This window comes from Durio zibethinus, chromosome 2 (genome assembly GCF_047325235.1).
Source record: "Durio zibethinus cultivar Kanyao isolate XHJ-2024 chromosome 2, ASM4732523v1, whole genome shotgun sequence".
NCBI classification, from domain to species: domain Eukaryota; kingdom Viridiplantae; phylum Streptophyta; class Magnoliopsida; order Malvales; family Malvaceae; genus Durio; species Durio zibethinus.
Window position 1 is genome coordinate 4,970,199 of NC_143163.1, and position 19,132 is coordinate 4,989,330.

The window sequence follows — 19,132 nt, forward strand, 5'->3', positions numbered from 1 at the left end:
AAAAATGCTCAAGACAATTTCAGGATAAACATATATATATATATATATATAAATCTTCATGGAAACTGATTGAGGTGAATTATAATTCAACCCTACCTGTATATGTCCAATCCAAGATTCCAACTTCATATATTCATAATGATTTCCTAGAAAAACAATAATCAACATGTAGAAATGTTGAGTTTTTTAATTTAGAGCTCCAAATATTTGTGGGTACAAACATCACTGTTTTTAGGATGAAAGCTCAAAGCTCTTCAACATATCTTTTAGAAGTTTACCGGTTACTTTCCAAGTAATTATTCAAGTGGGTACAATACTGATAAAAAAGAAAGAAAAAAGAAATTCATGTCAGGATTAGAGAGTGATAAGATTGATACCAAAAAAATAAGAACAGATTCAGGAAGAACTCAATAGAAATAAACAAAAACTGCTGTGTATAGTAGTGGGAATATATAGTTTGGAAGAATATTCTGGAAATGGAAGGTCCCACTCCCATGGAGCCCAGCTATGTGTTGGTACTTGCATGCAAATAAAGCTGGATCGGCCAAGGGAATGGCATATGCCTTTTTGCTTTTGACAAAAGTGCTACACTCTGAAAAGGAAATGATGATTAGGGCTTCTAACCCTCTAAACCAAAACCATGCAGAAAACCAATAAACCTAACACTTTGTTTAGCCCAATTATAGCTTTGTTGGTACTTCTTCATGTCTTTGGAAGTGTGTGGCCCAACTGCTTTAAGGAGTTCAGTCTCCTTTTTCTTTCACTTTTTTTTTTATCTAGTGCTTTACACAGTAAGGCAATGATTAGACATTCTTCCTACCCCAAGCTATTAACCATGCAATTCCATTATTGAATCTCTCTAATTTATTTTTCTTCTTTTCTAGTATCAGGAAATTACTTATATTGTTATATGATCTGTTAATAAGATATTAAATTTCTAATTTCTTAAGTTAAGATTCAAACTGTAACACTTGAAAAAATGAATTGATTTGTGATTGTGAAATGCTTTTTCTTCTTTTTTTTTTCTATTTTTATATCCACTACTATAATAATTGGTGTCAATGTCTATTGATGTTAATGGAAAAGAGAAGGTGGAAAACAAAGGCATGATGATGAGAGGACATTCCAAGAGGGTCATAAATACATATCATTCAAAGCAGAGGTTCTCTCAAGGGACCCAAGTTTCAGACATTGGAGCTGCACATATTTTTCTTCCTCAAGTTTCACAATCTTTTCTTGCTTTGCTTTAATCGGTGAGATATTACATGGTATTGGTATAGCATTGTTCATTAGTACTTCCACTTTTAACTTAAGGCGTCCAACTAGCCATCTCTACTACTTCTCGTAGGCTAGGCTTGGCAGACAAATCCCTTTGAATCTCATTTCTGATCATGCTTTTACTAATTTCAGTAAAAAAAAAAAGAAATTTCCTTTGATATTTGTTGATGATGAACTATATCTTATCAATATATGTTTAAAATTAAAATATTAAAAAATAGAGAAGATTCCTACCCACACCCTCATCAATTGTTTTCTTATATAGTATTAAAAATCAAAGAAATTCAATAATTTTCTATTAAATTTTTATATACAAAATTTGTAACCATAGTATAAATAAAATTTACTTCAATTGTTATGACATGAGACATGATTAGACTTATTAATTATGATATGAACTTAAAAAATTCATCCAATTTATCTGAACTCAAGTTTAACTTAATTTAATTTGATTATAAAAAATAACAACCTGCATCCGTTCAATCCAAATCAAATCAATCTAAATTCAAAAAATTATCCAAACTTAAAAAAACTTGAATACGAAATGATCCAAAATGAAATGACTTAAAAATTAACTCGAAACAACCCAATATTAAATTAAATATAAATTTATTTTAAAATATTAATTTAATATATATAATAAATATAACATAAATAAAAATAATAAATATAACACAAATGATAACTTATTAAAATTATTGAAAATATCAAATTAATATTTTTTTTAATATCAAACAAGTATAATTTATATATACGTTATGTTACTTATAAAATTTTTTATAATTTATAATATGATTTAAAATAAATTATATTTTTTAAAATTATAATGAGCATCCATATCAATGTATCATTTTGGAATTTGTATAATCTCTTATAATTATATATGAATATCAACTATCATGTAATATAATATAAGCTATTGATTTGTGTATATACATTATGTTTATGTTATAATTATATTATTAATTTTTAATCATATAGTTTAAAATAAAATTATATAATGAGTTACTACAATTATATTAAAATCTAAAATAATCAAGTACGATTATACTAAAAATATTATTTATATTATAATTATATTATTAAAATAAAAAATAATTGCATATTAAATGTGTATCATAAATAAATATTTAGAATATTTTTTATATGATTATATTAAATATGTAATTGTGTAATATAATTAAAAGTTTAAAATAGTCTTTTATATATTTATATTAAATTAAATTAAATATAAAAAAATATTAAACATGTCAAATGTGATACATATGTTTATTATGTCTTATACATGTTAAAATTTATGTTGATATGGTTAAACGCATAACACATTTTTCTAAAATCCATAATGTTTTTCTGTATCATTTCAATATCAAAGCATTTTTTATTGTTTAAATTTATCATCTAATAAAATTAATTTTTTCATTTATATAAAAATTAATTTTAATTTAAAATATACAAATTATATTTTATTTATTTTTGAAAATATTTTTAAATTTTTATCTTTTAATAAAATTATAATTAAATTTTATTCGAACTCAATCAAATAATATATTTAAATTTAATCTAATTTGGTTTTAAAAATTAATAAATTAAATCCGAATGACCCAAACTCAAATAATTTTGGTCTTAAACCTGAAATACCCAAACCAAAATGATCCGAAACAGAAATAATCAAAACTCAAAATGATTCAAAACCAAAACAACCCTAAACCGAAATGATCAAATCTAAAATTGACCCCATTTTTTAAAAGCCCGAAATAAACCAAACTAAATTGGTCAAATCCAAAGCCAACCCAACTCGCTCAATTGACAAATCTACATGATCATTTCAAAACTTGAAGAATGATTAAGGAAAAACTATATGAAATAGTTATTCTAAGTTAGTATATGTCACTTTCATTCAAATCATATTACCAAATAAAGTCAACTATTTATTATATCACATATAATAATTAAATAGTGAATATTTATTTTAATAAACTCATGCATATGATGTGTAATAACTAATTGATTTTTTTCATAAAGATAATTATATAGCATAATTTGAATAAAAGAAACAGATTTGAAATAATTATTTTATACAATCCTTTCTTAGGATGAAGGGGGTGTTTGGTTGTTGGATAATATAAGAAACGTCAACCTAAGGATCAGGCTTTAGGCTTAGGCCTTTGGGTCTCCAAACCTTGGATGATCTGATTCCGTATGTCCATTGTGGTCATTTGTATTGTCAATGACCAAACGGGCCACAATAACCTGTCCAGCCCACCCTAGTCGAAATTTTCTAGTTGATCAAAAACACCGAGACCCATAGGGAAATGAGATGCACATTTTTTTTGTACTTAAAATTATTAAAAATTAAAATTTGATTACTGATATTAAATTTTTAATATTTTATTAATAAATGATGACATGCACATTGTAATTTCTACATATTAATTATCGTTTGATTATTATCTAGTTACTTTAAATTAATACATATATATAATCAATGAAAACCAGAAATATTTTTATTTTCTAAAAAAAATTAGATACAAAAATAAATTGTACAAATGTTTTTGTAATTACAAACTAAAAACTAAGATCTCGTAAATAAAAAATATGTCATTTTATTTTTATATTAATTATATTTTATCAATGTGTTCAAATTTAATGAAATATAATTTTTATTTCTTTAGTTTAATTTAACAAAAAGTAAGTAAATAACACTCTTATTACTCCTTAAATAAAGTCCATTAAGGAGGTAAGTACATAAGTGCCTGAATTGTTGGGCATCAAGTACATACTGTACGTATTCCACTATTATTAACAAAAGCTAACCTGATAGTGTTGCCGTCGTTGCCAGTTGCAATAAATTAGGCCAATTAGCACAGCAGCTTCAGATCCAAACAACGACAAGCATCCCAAAGACTCGGTTGATTCAGGTTAATTGCTTCTCCAGTATTATTATTCCCTTAAAAAATGCTAAGTACTAATTTTCTTTCGTAGCTAGCCTGCCAAACTGGAACGCCGTCCTTAACAGTCTCGCTTTTGTATATATACAAAATATAGAAAGAGTGTCTTCGGCTGCTTCATACAGTGATTCAGATAATTTTAAAAAAATATCAAAGTTGAGATTCGATTTTTTTTTTTTCCTTTAACGTAGGATTCTGTTTGAATGACCAAAATATATATATATATATATATATATATGTAGAGAGAGAGACCATGAAATGAAAACATTAATTTAAAAACTGAAGATGAGGGGGGATGGTCGAATAACCAGCCAACCCCACTTTATGTAATTTGAGCAGGGGATTAATGACTTATATTTTTCTGCTTCTGTTTTATGGGGCTGCTAATTCATTTAATAATTTATTTTGACAATAAGCGTAAATTAGATGGTGAAAGATATCTTGGCCAAAATGACGAGAGTATCGATAGATACATGCATCCGCCGAATTTAGAATTTTTTAAGTGTTTATTTATAATATATATAGTATTTATTAGTTTTATCAATAAAAAATATTTTTTAAAAAATAAGAGCTCATGGGTATTTTAAATCCATCCTTTTTTTGTTTGAATGATTATGTTTTTTTTCCTTTTTGGCAAATTTTTTTAATAATTCGATTATAATTGTTTTTTTTAGCTTATCTGTTTGCTTGATAAAAAATTTTCAGGAAATTGGGTGAAATTTAAGGTTTGTATTTTTTTTTATAGAGTTAAATTAACTTGACTATAGATTAAATAAATTCAGCTGCAAAAGAAATGTGATTTATGAGTCAACCTGCTTGATTGCAAAGTAATACCCAAAACTTGTAGTGCAATTTTGTTTTAACTTTCTAATAAATGCCTGATTGATTGATTTGGTGATATAACATTGGTTCTGAGACTCCAGCTCCATTGGTTGAGAAGACAAATGCAGTAGTGGAGACATCTGTTGGCAGGTCAATCATTGAACATCTTAGGAGCTTTAATGACATCTCTTCTATAATTGTTGGTTTGTATTTGAATTCATTTTATGGCTTGAAACCATATGTTTCAATGTTGTGAGTGCCCTAACTCATTAGGATCACATGATTAGTTAAATACAAAATGAAAAGATATTATAAACATTTAATTTTATCTAAAATAATTTAAATTTATTCAATTTTTTTTAGAATTTAATTTACATGTTTTTATTTAAACAGATTTAAACCTTAAATTGAATTAAATTTATTTGAATTTGTTTCGAATTAGTTATTTTTAATATTTATTTTATTGTTATTATTATGATTATTTAGAATTAATCATATTAATTAAAAAAATACAAAAAATATTTATAAATAATCAATTAATCAATCAAATTATAAAAAATAAAAAATAATTAATTACAAAAATTAATTATCAATTAAAAATAAATTACAAAAAAAAGGACAAGAAGACAATCCCCGTCTCTGCATGCCCAGCCGCCGGTCCCAATCCCAGCCCCATTACCCTGCGCACAAGGTCAGGACGGCCCTTGCAGCACCTTGCTCATTCCACCCCACGAGCGGCCAAATCTTCAGCTAGGATTGGGTCCACCAACGTCAAGCCAACCTGAAAAAAAAATAAAAATTAGTCACAGCTTAAAAAAAAAAAAAGAAGGGGAGAAGAAGGAGAAACAAAAAAAAAAAGAAAAAGAAAAAGAAAGGAGCTATCAACACCACTGGAAGTAGTGGCGTCGCAAGGAGATTGACGGTTCAGAGGCAGCATGAGTGGAGCTCCGGCGGTTGGAGCGGCAAACGGCAGACGGCGACGGCGTGCGTCATTTGCACGATAGTTGAAGCTTTTGGAATTGCGTTAGGTTTTTGGGAAAGAGAGAAGAGTTTTTTTTTTTCTTTTAGAAAAAAGAGTAGAAATGAATTTAAAAAAAAATTGTTTTATAGTTTATAAAAAAAAAAAAGAAAAAAGACTTGATGGGTTGATCTGACCTGTGAACTAGGTTATCCAACCCGTGTCCACCAAAACTACTCGGCCTGGCCAGCGGCTCAGCCTTGTTTTGGGCTTTTTTATTGGAGTGGGTTTTGACCCCAATTGTGGTAAATTTATCTTAGTTTTCTTAATTTCTTGTTCATTTATTTATTTATCTATTTTGACATGTATATCTTTGCATAAGTCCATATTTAATTATTTTGAGTTGTTAATAAATTTATTTTTGACAAAACATATTAAGTTGCTAAGATTTTAATTTTAATTTGATTTAGTGTAATTATATTTATCTAATCATAAATGTAATGCAAGTAAATTAATTAAATTCTTGAATTCTTGAATATTGCTTAGATATTGAGATATTTAAGAAATTTTATATCATTAAAAATTTTTATACATTTTCATAACTCAAAATAAATTTATTTTGTTAAAACAATAAATATAAAATAATAAAAATAATAAAATAAAATCTTTAAATATAAAAGTCGTACTCAAACTTTATTTAGATATTGAAAAGTTTAGGTAATTTTTTTATATTTACAAACTCAATTTCTAAATTTACATTTGATCATCATTTGCAAATGTTTCTTTCTTAGATTAATATGCTCATTTATAATACATATATATTTGTTTTAATTATGGATGTTCAATATTAATTATATTATTTTTTATTTTTATTGCATAAAAAAGTTTTTTTTTAAAATTTTTAGTTTTGAACAAATAAAATTAAAATACAATTTCATGAAATATAATTATTGGTATTCTGTTTAGATGTTAGATAGTCATCAATGATTATTATTTACAAAAGTATTATTTTATTATTTTAAAAAAAATATTATGATAAATTTTAAATAAAAAGATTATTTTTGAATTCTATCTTTACGTCGAAGATTTTGAAAGTATTTTTTTAATTTAAAGATTTTTATAATATTTTTTTTAAAAAAAATTTAAATTAATTTTATTTTTTTAAAACAAAAAAATTTATAGTTAAATTTTATACAAAGAAAGTACTTTTATTTATAATTATAAATAATACGATTAATTGATACCACTTGTTTTATAGGCGTTAAAGGGTGCTCATCTTTCTTCGTACATAAGCCCAATATGTTTTTGTACATCAAAATGCCGTTGGTGACAGAATAGCTCGCCTGGTAATGTTTTCTGCCTAAATTCATGGATATTTTAGTCATGGACTGATTCTGATTGTTCCATCTTATTTTGAATTTTGTGGGATTCTAGAGATGATAGAAAATATGTGGACAAAATCTCCTAGCCAATTGATGTTTAAAGAGAACTGAAAGAAAAGAAGATGAAAGTGAAAAAAGTAAGAAAAATAAATTTTTGCTCTGATTTGTTATATTTGGAAAATTGTTTTGATTTTTCATATTTAGGTTCTGAGTAAGTAGAGAAATCATAGATTAATGTATGCTAAACTGCTCTTTCATTGAACACTTCTATTTTGCTTTAACCATGAAGTAATATCTTGTTCATTACTAAACATGTGCAGGCAATGAGAACAACTACTGGCTTTTGTGTTGAAGGTTGGCTTGCTATTTACTTCGCTAAGGTTTTAATAGTTCTCCACCTCTAAATTTATTATTGCTTAAACTGCAAATTAACAAGAATCAATTATGCGAAAATATGACTTAATAATCTTTTTCAGTCTTAATTGAAAACAAAAGGGGGCTTTGGCTTTGGCTTTGGACATTGGAAGACTGGCAACAGGATATGGAATGGGAGTCTTCTCATATGTGGTGGGTTTCTATATCTCCTCTAGGATTTCACTCCTAAACCTTCTCCAGTAATTGGTACACTACTTGTTCTTAACGATCATAATGCCTTTTGTTGAATGTATGACTAGGTACTAGTATTTATTGCTGAAATCGTACCAAAGAAACTATAAACCAGGTAACATGTGCCTGTCAAGTAGCAGTAGTCATTATCATCAGCACAATTTCCTGAAGTTGTGAATTTAATTTTCTGACAGTCATTAGTTGTCTGAATGTGCAATATAAACACATAAAAAAGATAGAAAACAATGAAACATGCATATGGTTTTATCTAATTATTTGTCATCTTATTCTACAGCTTATGATCTGCAGTGGACTATCGGTTGCCTTCATAATAGGGTAGTTCTAACTTGGAGGGCTTTAGCATTAACAGGTAAAAGTGTCTTATCCATTTATTCAAAGCACAGGGATTCACTACATTCTTCTGCAAAACCATGTGAACGTGTGTGTGAGTGTTTCCAAAGTTCGATAAGACAAGCTGGGACTCATAAGTGGAGTGATTGCAAGGCTTATTCCTTGTGCAATTCTAGTCTCTGGACTCTTTTTCTTTCCAGAGTCTTCCGGATGGCTGGTGTGAAATAGCAGTGAAAAGATGATGGAATTTTTTTTTTACCCTGAACTATAGTAACATTAAATGAGAATTGGATAAAAATCTTAGATATAATGCAGGCAAAGATAGGACGTGAAAAAGAATTTAAAGCAAAGGTGAATTGGCTACTTAGGAAGTAGTAGGTATGGTCACCAAAATCAAGATGGTGACTTGGCTTTGTTGCATGAAAGCAAGCTTGATTTTGGGGATCCATTTAGGAAGCATCAAATGATATGTAGGTAAGTGTATCACTAACTACTTATTCATAAGGTTGGTGGAATTACTTCAATTGTTTTTGCAAGCACTTACCATTTGGCATTTTGAGCAGATATCATCAGAAGGCACCTACATCATGGACAGCGCTGGCTACCGCATTCTTATTCTTTGTGATTTGCTTATTAGTTGGCAATATCTTATATGGTGCAGCCATGCACATTGTTAAAGTTGAAGATGATTTCCATGAAATGCAAGCACTGGAGGTTCGAGCAGAAGCTATTGATGTTGCCAAATCGCAGGTATGATTTTCAAGATATATATATCAACACATGGTTCACCATCCATTTCCAAGCTAAAACTAATTATGACTTGGGAGTATTGCTTGTGTTCTTGATACCAGTTTCTGGTAACAGTTTCTTATGAAATTAGGACTCCCATGAATGGCATCCTTAGTATGTTCCAGATCTCTCCTTGAGGTTTTCTCTGTAAAATATACCTGTGATGACATCAACAGATTTTAATCCGGTAATATTCTGATAACTTTTTGAATGGTTGCAGGGATGAATGCTTTGCTTTTAGATATAAATTTAAGTTCAACATAAAAGGATTATGCTCAGGCTGCTCAAGATTGTGGAAAAGTGCTGATAACATTGATGAATGAGGTGCTTGACCGAGCAAAAATTGAAGCAGGAAAGTTAGAGCTCGAGTCTGCCCCCTTTGACCTTCCGATCTATCCTAGATGATGTGCTCTCTTTATTTTCTGAAAAATCTAGAAGTAAAGGTGTTAAGGTAAGCCCAGATAAGATTAATAAAACCTACTACTTCATTTTTCAGTATGTTTTTCTATGTTAGATAGTTCCCATAGGTTATAGGCTTATAGGGATGGCTATGATCAAAATAGAAAAAACCGTATGGCTTATAATGCTTGAACTAACTTGGTGCCTTTGTTTTTCCCTTTCCTTTCTCTATTTGGGTGGGTTGTTGATGTCAATAAATGGTGGTGTTCCTGATGCATTACAATGATTGAAATATGGCGTAATTCTTTGGGAAGTGAAGCTGGTAGTCTTTGTTTCTGATAAAGTTCCTGAAATAATTGTGGGAGATCCAGGGAGATCCAGACAGATCATCACTAATCTTGTTGGGAACTCTGTTAAAGTAAGAGGGTTGCCCAACCTTCACTCTTTTCGGCACTAATTTAGATGGAATTAGGGGTGTAAATAGAAGAGTCTCATTTTGAAACTCTAGCTAAAACACAAGTTCAAATTTAGTTTATTATTAAATTATCTTTGGTTTGGGCTGCATTTTTAGAAATTCAAACTTTAGTTTTGCATCATGATTACCATGTTACAGTTTGTAGATTCAATTTGTGATCTCGTTTATTTATTGCAATACTGCTATGTGGTTTTTAGTTTGGATCTTTCATTTGAATTAGCATGCTTATGTTGGTTACCTATACATACGAAACATTAGTTATTGAGGTGAACTATTGATTATTTGTGTGAGGTACTGTATTTCTCATTACATAATTTATATTCTGCTTAGTTCCTTGGGCAATTAGTTTTTTTTCTTATATTATCAATATACTTATGCTCCTAAATTACTCTCGCGACGAAACGCGAGCTTAAAATCTAATTATGGTGTATATATGTCATTACTTTGTAGAAGAAAAAAAAAACTTGAATTTGATTATTTGAGTAAGAAAAATCATACACGTTTTATTAAATCAAATACTAAGATGTATTTGTAATTGATAAGAAATATTAATATTAAGTAACAGTAATAATAATCTAATAGCCCTGAATTTGTAAAAAAGTTGAATTTCCTAGAACCAGGGTATCCTAGTATCACTCAAGACCACGAGTTAATTGCATACAATAAATAAGAATATATTCATATATAATCTAGATTTATATCAATTTTGATATTAATTAATTGTCTATTACAATATTTAAAAATTGAGGCCAATAAGACTTTAACTTAATAACAATGAAAAAAATCTTAGAATCTTGAGATTTTAAGTTTAAATCTTATTATATGTGAGTTTGATTATTTAATTATGTTTTAATTTATTAGTTAATTATTCAATGATCATAACTTGATTATGATGAAATTCTTAATTATAATTGTAATTTTAAAAAATTTGTTATAGCTGTCAAGCCATCCAAGATCTCTTTTGCTAAATTATTATCCATCGGAAGAAAAGCCCTTTATAGGCCAATTTGCAATAACATTTATAACTGTCCAAAACAAAAAGGGTAGCTGTAGGAATCTTAATTGATAAATTAAGATGAGAGCATGAGGCAAAAGGAGTGAATGGAGAGAAAATTCCACTTCCTGACTGAATTAAGGATCAACGTTAATAAATTTTTAATGTATATGAGAAAGGTATAAGATTTGAGTTTTGACATTTAGTTCTATAAAATTGGAGATAAACCGTACAAAGAGGAGAATCAAGAGAAATTAAAAATGAATAATAAAAATAGTGAAAAGGAAATGATAGTAATCTTTGAATTTAATCATTTACAACAAAATAAGTCGTAATCTTTAAATAAAAAAATTATAATTATTAAAATTTTTTACTTCAAATTTATTAAATATTGCTTATTAAAAATAATTATATAAATTAACTGATCTTGTTTTCCACTCATTTCTATGCCTTTTTGAAATTCATTTTCAGGATTTTCAAGGACTCTTCAAATCTTTCATTGTTCTTAAAATTAAACATCGATGGCTACTTCCTTATACCAAGAAAAATGACTATAATTTCATATTGCCACATGTATTTTAATTGATAACACATCATAAACAAGCATCTACACATAACATAAATACTTAATTTCCTCCCACACGGAAAAAACACTAAAACTAATTTTGCTTGTTATTTTTCTTCTTTTGCTTTTAGCATCCTTCAAATTCATCAAAGTGTTAAACTCTCATAGGAAGCCACATTGTTTCTCCACATGTCAATCCGGAAAAATTTTAATGTTCTTGCTTTTTCAAATTGTCTAACTCTAACAAATACACAAAGCACTCCCTCAAGTTGATCTTTTCTCGTTCTTATCTGCAATAACTTATATAAAAAGTTACTCCATGGTTTACTTGCTAGATTACTCCAGAAGGGACGATATATTCTATTTCTAGCATCCCTTGGTTTATAAGTTGAAGAATATTCCATTGGAAAGAAAATAATTATGGGATTGGTCTGGATGAAAACTGGCTTCTGATAACACGCCAAGCTTGGCATCTGACCGAAGTATGTAGAAGTAGAAGACTTTTTCAAGTTACTGTATAGGATTGCCAAGGCGTATATACAGCTGGAAAGCTTTGTTAATTGTTTGTTATTTGCGTAGATAAGTAGGACAGACAAACACCAAGTAACGTACCTTGAATGTTTCAGTGTTGGCATGTAGGAAAATTTCTTTTCCAGACACGAACCTTTGACGGCCGCATTTGGTAGTGGGAAAGAAAATGAGAGGAAAAGTAACAAGAAAAAGGCTAGGTGGATTAAAGACAACGACCATTTTGAGGAAAAAAAAATGATCAATTCTCGCCGTAACTCTATGAAACCAAATTGATGAAGTTTGTACTTTTGAGATACCAAAGTGGCCTCCAACTCCAACTCCAATGTGATTAATCTTTTCTTTTCCATTTTTTTTTTCAAATGTAATTGTGATATGTAAACGACCCATAGTTTTCCTATAAATTCGGTGTGTAAGTAATTTCTTGAACTTGTCATTTGATCTTCGAGAGATCCATATATCTGATTAATCTCTAAATTAACAAATTATAAAACATATTTGGCACTAACAGAATTGACTTTAACAGTGGGGGGAAGGGGGGTTTTGGAATTAATTTCATAGTAGCTATGTTGGTAGGGTATCTAACATGTGACAAAGGGTTGCAGAAAAAATACGGGTATTATCATATCACCATGATTATGAGCCATCGATCATGCCGACATGTGCATTAAAAGCATTAAACCACATGGGATCGATGATAGTTAGCGATTTGAAGTTTCAACTATGAACCATCTCCCCTAACATGGGTTGGTTTTCTTGATTCTGAACACCACCAGGGTAACTGCCTACCTCTTGGCTCTTGCCTGCTGTTTCTTCGCTGTTCACACGGCAAAACCTTTCCCCAGTTATTAGCTCACTCCGTTATGGTATATAAAAATATAAAAAAAATACCTCATACGTTTATTTTATATACTCTCTTTTATTGACTATAATATTCAGCAGCAACAAAATTCATTCACATCCAAAACATAAATGTCAGTTATAGTATTAGAAATATTTTTCTTAAAATAATGAATCAATGAATTGCCAGAAACTGACTACAATAGGGAGAGTTCACAAACAATGAACAAATTCACTGTACAGAACAATTTATCAAATACAAATCCCAGAATCAATGAAAAATAAAATCATTTTTCTTTGTCAATTCAATTAATTCTACAAATCCTGAAATTAATCTTGTGCTAAAGAAGAATCCAGCTTCTCTTCCTTAGCAATCAAGAAACGAGGTTTCTTGGTTGGCAATGGACTTTCAGCCTCTTGTTCTGCATAGATTTGACTAAATCTTCCATCTTTATTTTCCCCACGGAACTCCGGCAACGCGGGCAAGTTCAGGTCAAAGTCAAGGTCGACACGGTGGCTTTGGCTCAAAGCGCCGCCGTCTGACAACGTTACCCCACTAACGCTACCGCTACCACTCTTGTTACTGTTGTTATTATTGTTGTTGCCACCTTCGTAGTGGCAGCGTTTGTGGCCTCCCAAGGCTTGGCCTGTAGGGAAAGTCTTGTGGCAGATGGAACACTCATGGGCCCTACCACTACCGTTGGTGGCGCTGGTGTTGGTGCTGGTGGTAGATGGATTTTCAGCGTTGGTGGAAGCTGTGTCGGTGGAGGGTTTGCGATGGCTGGCTTTATGCCCACCCAGAGCTTGATAAGAAGGGAAAGCCTTGTTGCAAACACTGCACTTGTATGACAACTTCAAAGCTGGCGGATCAGCTGCTGGTACCGATGACGAGGAAGACTGACGATGACCATCACCACCGTTGGAGGCGGAGACGTTTTTGTTTTCCTTGGTGGAGCCACGAGCTAGCATGATGAGACAGAGAGCAAGGTACTCTTCTTCAGACGGTGCAGGAGACTCGCTCCGTGATCGCTTTGAACGTTTGCCCTTCTTCCACGTCTCGTGGTAATTGTTGTCGATGTCATCATATTTGTTGCTGAAAGGTGCAGCCGTGGTAGGAGAATTCAGAGCTTCAAGAGCCATATTCTTCAAATTCCTTCAAATCCAATCAAGTTTTAGAAAAAGATTGATAGAAAGAAAAGAAAGTAAAGAGAAAGTGATACCCTTTGTGGTGTTTTTTTTTTTCTTTTGCGTTAGGGGTTTGATAGAGTGAGTGAAAAATGGTGCGGCTGTAAGGGTTTATATATAGAGAAGGGGAGTGGGAAAAGAGTGGGGGGGTTTGAGTTGGTAGGAAGAAGTGAAGTGGGTCAACTAAGAGGAAAGGGGTATGGGGTTGGAGACTGAGCTTCCTTCCAGACTCCATATGACTGCTTCCAAGTCAAAACAATGCTACGCCTGCCCTTATTTTTGCTACTGCCCTTACCTCCCTTGGCTACCCTTTCCCTTCCCCTACGGACAATTTAGAAACGGTAAACGAACCCACTTGAGTTTTGGGTCTTTGTCCGTGTCCACCACGACTCGGTTTGGTCAAAATCTTATCTCACTATGGCCTATGGGTGGAATCAAACTCTTTTATTAACGATCACAAAAATCATGGGAGATTTCCTTTTGCCATTTATAAAAAGAAAATGGGTTTTCAGTGGATTTTTTTTTTTTATGTCGAGACTATGAGGTTATACCGCTTGAAAGATATAATTATTTTGTTTTTGATTAAGCATGGTTTCTGAGATTATTCACTATAATCAATTTAGTGGCTTTGAATTTAAAATTTAACTAAATTTACTCATGTATTTATTTTTAAATTTAAAATTTAATTAGGATCACTAATGTATTTATTTTTAAAATATAACATTCAACAAATATAAAATTTTAATTTTATAATTTATGATTTTGTTTATCTTCGTATTATATCTTCTTTGTATGAAAAAATTAGTGAACCTTTGCTTATGAAAAATTATATTAATTGCAATAGTTGATAATTTGACATGTTTTTCCAATAATCATAAAGTATTAAAAATTTAAATTTAATAATTTGAAATAAAAAACATGTCTTTTTTTTTTTCATTTAAAACCAATGGTAAAAAATTTCAAAAATTAAAATATTTTTAATAACTGTAAAATCATTTACCTTATTATTCATGAAATTACTTTTGCCCCCGGCATCAGTTTTTTCTATTAATTAATTTTTTTTCCGATTCCATCTTAATTTCTTCCCATTGTTTCTGAATGAAGCTCGACGTTGAAGAGTTACCGTCCAAAAAAAAAAAAATGAGATCAGTGCTCATGGCTTAAAATTTAATTGGTTAAGATACGGCAGCTTGGCATTTGTAACTTTACTGATTTGTGCTTGTTTTTGATAGTTCATAGTTGGCTGGGTTGTTTTTCATTATTGGTTGGCATCTAGAAAGACAGCTAATTCATGAAAAATATCCATTGTTGGCCACGTGTGGAACTAGAGCACACCAGTCCGATGATTATCTTCGTTGTTTTTTAGGATAAACAAATCTTCTTCATTCTTCCACTATTACCCCTTTTGAATTATCAATGATTTTCAAAAACAAGCAAAAACTAAAACGTCTAGAAAGTAAAAAATCAACCTTTTCTTTACGCTAAATATTATCTTGTTTAATGAATTAAATTGGATTTTCACCTATCTGAAATGCTTAAAACTAAATTCAATCTCAAAATAACATGATAATAAAATTTATTTCATCGATTATTAAATGAAACATAAATAAGATGACGGAAAATTTTTTATTGTATAACTTAAAACTGGGGATTTTGCTTTTACAGATGGTAGTGTTAAGGTTATTTATGTAAAATTAGTAGGAAGTAGAGCTAAGTAGAGTGCAGTTGTAGAAGAGAGTGGGGAAATGTAGCTTCACAGATGCGAAACCGTCATGCCATACGGCACGTAACGCGCTTTGATCAGGATAACTTACACGTGGCACATTGACTTCCTTTCGAACAAACTTTCACATGATATCACATAACCGACAAGTAAGTTTGATATGATCCACATCAATGCCGTACATTTGTTAGGAGTTTCCACCATCATGCCACGTGGATTTCAGATTCTTCCCTGGACACGGGACATATCTCGCCGCTCAACACCCAGCCAATGGAGTTTTTTCATACAGAATTAGAACCGGAGAATTCTAGTGCTTGTAAAGCGTGACGATGCTTTAGGTAAGTTACTGGCGTGTATCTTACGTTCCGTGTTCAAATGATATGATTTTATTAGTTATATATGTGAAATATTTTATAGAAATTAAATTATATAGATATTATCAAATTTATTAAAATTATTAAATATATATAAAAAGATTGTAAAATTCAAAAGCTTATTATTAGGGATAAATGAAACATGATTTAAATGGATATATTTGATTATTATTATAATAAAGTTAAAAAAAAGTCATCAATTTTTATGTAAGGAATAGTGAAAATTTTATTTGACAATTTGATGAGAAAAAAAGGAATTGATGTAACTTTTAATCAATTAGCTAGCATATCTGCAGCGGAGCTATTTGTCAATCATATTACGTGGAATTTAAATGAATGTTGCATTATGATTTTTTGTGTATTGAAAACAATAAAAGATGATATAGTATATGTTTAATTATTTAATTTTATTAACACCATGTAATATTATAACAAAATAAATTAACTTATTAAATTTAAATCTTATGAAATATAAATTTTTTTTTCAATGAATAAGATAATTCTAATTTGAGTATTATTATTCTACATATAAATAATAAATTTAAATATGAAAATTAAAAATTAGATTAAAATTATTATAACATTATATACTAAGCTAATTCTTTTAATACAAAACTTATGATTGATTATATATTGACAAACACCAACCAATCAAAGATGGGAAATTGAGAATTATGACATCTTAAAAATAATTAACAAATGTATCCAATGAGATAATGTCAAATGTCAAACAAAGAATATGGTTGTTTTAAAATATACTATTAATTGATTTTTTTTAGCTGTATTGTTTTTTTTTTTTAGCTGTACTCTATTCTTTGAAAAAAACCAATATTGAAAATTAAAATAATAAAAAAAATTGTTGACTTGCCATATCAAATCACGTGTCAATTTCAAAATCTTCCTAAGTTAGACTGTTTTCTCAGGAATTGTTTTAATATAATGTTTAAATTTTTAGATATTCAATAAATTTAAAATTTAATATTTAATATTTGTAATTTATTTAATTTTCAAATTACGGCTTTGATAAAAAAAAAAAAATGTATTGACATGGGTAAGTTAACGTGTGAGTTTGGCTATGATTGTATATGTGGCAGTGATGTTATCATTGACCTAAAAATTACTTAGTACAGTAGTATGCAGTTTTTTAACCTAATAAATTGGAGATTTCTTTATGATTGGTTGAAAAATGAAATGGCGGTCTATTTTGAATACGGAGAGTTAAATTTCCAATTGGTCTATGCTGATAAAAACAATAAATTATCAAGAAATTGGATAGGTTAATTTGAAAGTTAATTATAAATCTATGGCTTTATAGTGGTGGGGTGGTTGTTAATAACAAGCTAATTAAATTATAATTTGTCTGCAAATGGCATTACTTAAAACTTTTTCAGCTAAATTATGTAATTAACGATATTCATTCTTTGAATTAGCCCGATTTTAACAAAAGATACATATAAATTAAGGAAATAAATTAATTCTCTTTTATCATATAAATAAATCATATCTTGTCATTATCAAAATTCGAATCCATGACTTTAAAGACAAAACCTTAAATTTTAATCATGAAAGTATCCTTTTGGGAACGTGACTGTAGCAAACAGGTTATTGGCATGGTTATCTCTTACTTCTTAGCTCCCAACCAAAGCTCAAAAAAATATTATTACCATTAGTTGAGAAAACCTATATTCCTTCCAAATTCTAAAGCAAGCAACTCTCCATACCTTAAAGCCAACCCACGTAGACATGTCCTGAATCCAGTGAGCTTTAGCCAATTGGATCAAGCATGAACAAATATAAAACAAAGGGCAATAAATTACACGTAAATTTGTTGGTAGTCGAAGTTACGGCAGCTGTGGCGTATGTCAAAAGAATAATTCTAAAGCCTCATACTCAACAAGCTTTGATGGCTGAAGGGAGCTTTGATTATGGGGAATGTTTTAAGTAAAAGGAAAACAATACAAGTAAAATCCGATGAGGTCACTCCTCACATAATCACTTTCCAATTGCTTTTCTTTTTTCTGGGGGGCTTTCCTTAATGTGAGTGTGCTGAATTTGATGGTCAAAATATCAAATTCTTTGGATTTCCTTTGGTTTTTCGTGGCAACCGGATGGAACCTTCCAGGAGACTCGGCATGGTTTGTTAATCAGTTTTTAAGGAGACTTTTAAGTTGGCTGTAAAGACTTTTGGTATTTGACTAATCCATGTTCAATTATACGTATCCTTCCATGAACCTGGTTGAATATGGAGACCAGATCATTCAAGTAGTTCCATTAACTTGGACCAAAGCCACCCTTCATTTCCCTATTAACCCTTAACAAAATATTACGTATTTGATAATGTCAGCTTCTGCCTCGAGAAAAAGGGTGTTCAGCCACCAGTCGAGGCTGGGAAAAAGTACACGGCAATGACGCATGCACATGGCGAGCCCGAGAGCAGCGCACAAGAGTATAGGGCGGAAGGGATTAATGAATTCGGCATGTCTTGTTTTTTGAAATAAAATCAATTAAACATTGTTTAATGCAATCATTAATGCCATTAAAACTTGGAAAGTATATCAATACATGCTACAATTGTTTTTGAAGGTACGTGCATTTTAGTATTTTGAAGGCGGCAATAATAACAATTAATCTATTTAATTAATTAATTATCCAAAAAATGAAACGAAAAAAAATTTTATATGATTAATTACGGAAATTAAAATTAAAATCATATGTATTTGATGAAAGAAAATATATTCGAAAATTCATAATTTAAACCAATTATTTCGTATATGAAATTAAATAAATTTATAATTCAATGTTTAACATTTGCAATTTTTTACTTTATTTTTAAATTATAATTTTTTTGTTAAAAATTGTGGATTAGCCAAATGGGATTGACTTAGTGGTAAAGTTCGTTTATCTTTCTGAGGCAG

The 19,132-nt window shown here is 29.7% G+C and overlaps 1 protein-coding gene, 2 long non-coding RNA genes and 1 pseudogene across 10 annotated transcripts; 1 reads left to right on the top strand and 3 right to left on the bottom strand.

The window, feature by feature from the left end:
• Positions 1-5,549: 5,549 nt before the first annotated feature.
• LOC149519908 (uncharacterized) lies at positions 5,550-6,292 on the bottom strand. The gene is made up of 2 exons (XR_016326940.1): positions 5,940-6,292; positions 5,550-5,829 (listed from the first exon to the last, which is right to left on the bottom strand). It is a non-coding gene; the product is annotated as an uncharacterized LOC149519908 (long non-coding RNA).
• A 968-nt stretch (positions 6,293-7,260) lies between these two features.
• Positions 7,261-12,524, top strand: LOC111309011 (histidine kinase CRE1-like). 7 transcript variants are annotated; one of them, XR_016329711.1, is made up of 10 exons: positions 7,261-7,352; positions 7,441-7,525; positions 7,709-7,768; positions 7,865-7,955; positions 8,063-8,109; positions 8,290-8,819; positions 8,909-9,095; positions 9,197-9,248; positions 9,355-9,585; positions 9,848-12,524. XR_016329711.1 is itself a non-coding variant. In XM_089747213.1 (10 exons), exons 7-10 carry the CDS (start codon positions 8,809-8,811, stop codon positions 9,396-9,398), a joined length of 294 nt encoding a protein of 97 aa, XP_089603339.1. In that variant the 5' UTR covers positions 7,261-7,352; positions 7,441-7,525; positions 7,709-7,768; positions 7,865-7,955; positions 8,063-8,109; positions 8,290-8,364; positions 8,661-8,808; the 3' UTR covers positions 9,399-12,524. The 7 variants fall into 7 exon arrangements, 4 of the variants coding, with proteins under 4 accessions (XP_089603339.1, XP_089603331.1, XP_089603347.1 ...); XR_016329710.1 differs by having other exon boundaries at positions 9,853-12,524; XM_089747213.1 differs by having other exon boundaries at positions 8,290-8,364; positions 8,661-8,819; positions 9,355-12,524.
• On the bottom strand, positions 7,770-9,024 carry LOC149519909 (uncharacterized). The gene is made up of 2 exons (XR_016329718.1): positions 8,890-9,024; positions 7,770-8,120 (listed from the first exon to the last, which is right to left on the bottom strand). It is a non-coding gene; the product is annotated as an uncharacterized LOC149519909 (long non-coding RNA).
• Positions 12,525-13,147: 623 nt separating the features above from the next.
• On the bottom strand, positions 13,148-14,573 carry LOC111309012 (zinc finger protein ZAT10 pseudogene; annotated as a pseudogene). The gene has a single exon (XR_016329704.1). The product of XR_016329704.1 is annotated as a zinc finger protein ZAT10 pseudogene (transcript).
• Between the last annotated feature and the right edge of the window lie 4,559 nt (positions 14,574-19,132).

Bases quoted from the DNA above. Each gene is read 5' to 3' on its own strand.
- LOC111309011 (XM_089747202.1), top strand. From the start codon at position 7,935: ATGGGAGTCTTCTCATATGTG. The intron at 7,956-8,069 runs GTGGGTTTCTAT...ACTAGGTACTAG, and splicing joins TGGGAGTCTTCTCATATGTG to TATTTATTGCTGAAATCGTA. The intron at 8,110-8,289 runs GTAACATGTGCC...CTTATTCTACAG, and splicing joins CCAAAGAAACTATAAACCAG to CTTATGATCTGCAGTGGACT.